We start from the raw sequence: 1,428 nt of genomic DNA, 5'->3' as shown, positions 1-1,428 counted from the left end.
TGAGGCGCGAGCAGGAGAGACGTGAGCAGGAGCTGAGGCGCCAGGAGCCGCGCTTGGAGCAGGAGCTGAGGCGCGAGCAACAGCTGGCTGAGGAGGAGCCGGGCAAGAGCCGCACCTCCAGGTGGCAGTGGCAGCTAGAAAGCGAGGCCGACGCCCGTCAGAGCAAAGTCTACTCCAGGCCCCGCAGGCAGGAGCAGCAGAGGCAACTCCAGGAGCGCGAAGAAAAGAGGCAGCGCCTGGAGCTCGAGCAGCAACTGCGGGAGGAGGACGCCCAGTGGCGAAGCCGGTCCGGGTCCCTTCAGGAGGAGCGCCAGCAGCGCCTGCGCCGAGAGGAGCAGGCACGCCTGCAGGAGGAGGAAGAGAGCGAGAGGCGTCGCCAGAGGCTCTCGGCCCGGCCGCAGTTGCGGGAGCAGCAAGAGAGGCAGCTGAGGACAGAGGAGCTGCAGGATCTGGAACTGCTCCGTGAGGAGGAGCAGCAGCGCCGCCAGCGACTGGAGAGGGAGCGGGAGCAGCAGATCCTCGAGGAGGAGCAGCAGCTCCGGTTGGAGCAGAGCCTCCAAGAGGATCGGGAGAGGAAGCTGCGCCGGGAGGAGCAGCGCCGTGACCAGAAATGGAGGTCGCAACCAGAAGAGGAAATCCAGAGGCGCCGCCACACAGTCTACGCCAAACCAGCTCAACGAGAGCAGCTGCAGAGAGAGGAACGCGAGGAGAGGAGGCGCCAGGAGAGACAGTATCGGGAGGAAGAGCAGCTGCAGCAGGAGGAAGAGCAGCTGCTGAGAGACAGGAGGCGCCAGCAGGGTGGCAGGCAGTATCTGGAAGAGGAAGAGCTGCAGCGCCTGGACAGGAAGAGGCAATTCCAGGATGAGGATCAGCGCCGTGATCTGAAATGGCAGTGGCAACCAGAAAAAGAAAATGAAGTTCGTAATCACAGGGTTTACTCCAAACGCAAAGTGAACGAAGATAAACTCCGGCAATTGGAAGATTCTCAAGTTCGAGACAGACCATTCCGGCAGGATCAGTGGCTCCTGCAGGATGAACAGAAAGAGGAGAGAGCGCGAGATGAAGAGAGAACCCGGCAGCAGCGCGACATGCAGTTCCCAGCTGAAGAACTGCTGGAGCGAGAAGACCAAAAGGAAGCCAAAAGGCGAGACAGGAAGTTCCTTGAGGAAGAGCAGCTCCTGCAGGAAAGGGAAGAACAGCTGCGCCGCCAGGAGCGCGACAGAAAGTTCCGCGAGGAGGAACAGCTGCGCCGTCAGGAGCGCGACAGAGAGTTCCGTGAGGAGGAGCAGTTCCCACAGGAAAGAGAACAGCTGCGCCGCCAGGAGCGCGACAGAGAGTTCCGTGAGGAGGAGCAGTTCCCACAGGAAAGAGAACAGCTGCGCCGCCAGGAGCGCGACAGACAGTTCCGCGAGGAGGAACAGCTGCGCC

General features: G+C 62.0%; 1 protein-coding gene across 1 annotated transcript; it reads left to right on the top strand.

Annotated features, from left to right (window-relative positions):
* Nucleotides 1-5: 5 nt before the first annotated feature.
* Nucleotides 6-1,420, top strand: LOC120227797 (trichohyalin-like; the record flags this gene model as incomplete). The annotated part of the gene is made up of 1 exon (XM_039225824.1): nucleotides 6-1,420. A coding segment is annotated over one exon (1,415 nt), but the record flags the coding sequence as incomplete, so codon positions are not given.
* Between the last annotated feature and the right edge of the window lie 8 nt (nucleotides 1,421-1,428).

Source organism: Hyaena hyaena, unplaced genomic scaffold (genome assembly GCF_003009895.1).
Source record: "Hyaena hyaena isolate Hyena2069 unplaced genomic scaffold, ASM300989v1 scaffold_4327, whole genome shotgun sequence".
In the NCBI taxonomy this organism is placed as follows: Eukaryota; Metazoa; Chordata; class Mammalia; order Carnivora; family Hyaenidae; genus Hyaena; species Hyaena hyaena.
This window is presented reverse-complemented; position numbering and strand designations above follow the sequence as displayed.